The 1800-nt window shown below is 68.6% G+C and overlaps 1 protein-coding gene across 1 annotated transcript in view; it reads right to left on the minus strand.

The window, feature by feature from the left end:
- The window catches only part of KCNT1 (potassium channel, sodium activated subfamily T, member 1), a 43966-nt gene that overhangs the window by 8412 nt on the left and 33754 nt on the right, over positions 1 to 1800 (minus strand). The window contains exon 25 of the mRNA XM_014529664.1: positions 270 to 371. Within this exon, the coding sequence (XP_014385150.1) occupies positions 270 to 371 (102 nt within the window). The remainder of the gene's footprint in view (positions 1 to 269; positions 372 to 1800) is intronic.

Here is a 1800-nt window from a genome sequence, read left to right on the forward strand (position 1 = left end):
GCACCACTCAGCCAGCCAACCGAGCGGAGGCCTCCCTGGCCTCGTCCCTCATTCACTTGGTCAGTCAGGTCAGAGGGACCTGGGAGGTGAGTCCCCACTGGGCCTGGGCAGGGACGGGGCCCAGAGCCACCCAGGGCCGGTGGGCCTCCCGGACACCCAGGGAGGGTGGCACAGGGGGAGGCGGGTCACTCAGGACGGGGACAGATGTTGGCGGGGACTCAGCGGGCCGGAGAGAGTGGTGCGGGGCCTCCCTGCCTCCGCCCGCTGACCTGATACAGCAGCGTGTCCAACATGCTGATGCTGAAGACACGGCCGGCGGCGAACGGCAGGCGGAACATGAAGGCCAGGTTGGAGCCGTTCTCCCGCTCCCTCTGTGGGAAAGGGCGGCTCAGCGGGGCCGGGGCCCTCGGCCCAGGGGCACACGTATGTGCAGGCATGTGCGGGAGGTATGCACCGTGCCTGGTGTGTGGCATGCACTCGTGTGCATGAGTACATGCACCAGCAGCTGAGCAAGCCCTGAGCACCGGCTCCGTGTCCCCACTGGTCACACTGGGGCCCCAGCTCAGGAGCAAAGAGATGGGGGGCTGTAGGGAGAAGGGGGGCCCAGGACACGAGACCCGGGGCAGTCACCCAGGGCCCCACCGGGTCATGCTCTCTGTGACCACCCTGCAATTCTTAGTGATCTCAGCGACTCTGTCCTGAGGGGCCTGGGGGCAGGGCACTGTTGGATGCGGAGCGGAGGCCTCCAAGGGGGCCCCCTGCCCGGCTTCCGTTCACCCCGTTCACCCCGTTCACCCCGTGACAGTGACGAAGTGGCGGGCCCCAGGCGGCCGGGTCGAGGCTTCCGCTGTCCAACCAGGTTCAGGCGGATGGCGCTCTAGGGCGGTCCCTCTGCCCGCTGTTGACGAGCAGCCCGGCCTGGGCGGGCGGTAGTGCTGGGGTCACCCTTGTGTGGCACGGGGTCAGCGAGGGCAGGCTGGGGAGTTGGGTCGGCAGGGAACCTGCTCCCGACTCCAGACGGTGGCTGTCTGGGGCCTCCTCTGTGGCGACTCTGCCGGCTCCCTGGTCTCACCCAGGGCAACCTGAGAGCCGCCCTCACCTTAGCATCAGCCCTGACCCTGGCTGGAGGGTGATGCTGCCACTGTCCTGAGCAGGGGCCTGGGAGGGGCTGGGGTCAGTGAATGCACCAGATGACACCCGCAGAGCTGGGGCCCCTGCCCCTGGCCAGTCCCCGTGCCCGTGTCCGCTCCCTGCCCCTGGCTAGCCCCTGTCCCCTGGTTGGTCCCCATGCCCATGGCTGTTCCATGTCCCCTGGCTGCTCCCTGTCCCCTGGCCGGTCCCCATGCTCCTGGCTGGCCCCTGTCCCCTGGCTGGTCCCCGTGCCCCTGGCCCCTCCCTGCCCCTGGCTGGTCCCCATGCCCCTGGCCGGTCCCCGTGCCCCTGGCTCCACACCCACTGGGCTGATGCCCTCCCAGAGCCCGGAGGAGCAGAGGGCTGCCCCGCTTGCACTGCTGTGCTGTGACCTAAGGCGAGTCCCTCTCTGGTCTGGCCCCTGGTCTGCGTGGAGATGGCCACGCGCACTTGCTGGAGGCTGACAGATGGACATGTCTCAGGTTCGAGCCGTGTCTAGGCCGAGGAAATGAGGCTCAGTGTCACCTGTGTTGGGGTCACTAACAGGACGGGGGGGTGATGTCTGCTCCCAGCCATGGTCCCCAAGACTCGGAGCGACACAATCAGAGCCTCACAGGGGCCCAGTCAGAGGAGGGCAGGTGCCGGGCCCAGGCTCTGCGCCTGGTGGCT

This window comes from Myotis brandtii, unplaced genomic scaffold (genome assembly GCF_000412655.1).
Source record: "Myotis brandtii unplaced genomic scaffold, ASM41265v1 scaffold691, whole genome shotgun sequence".
Classification (NCBI taxonomy): domain Eukaryota; kingdom Metazoa; phylum Chordata; class Mammalia; order Chiroptera; family Vespertilionidae; genus Myotis; species Myotis brandtii.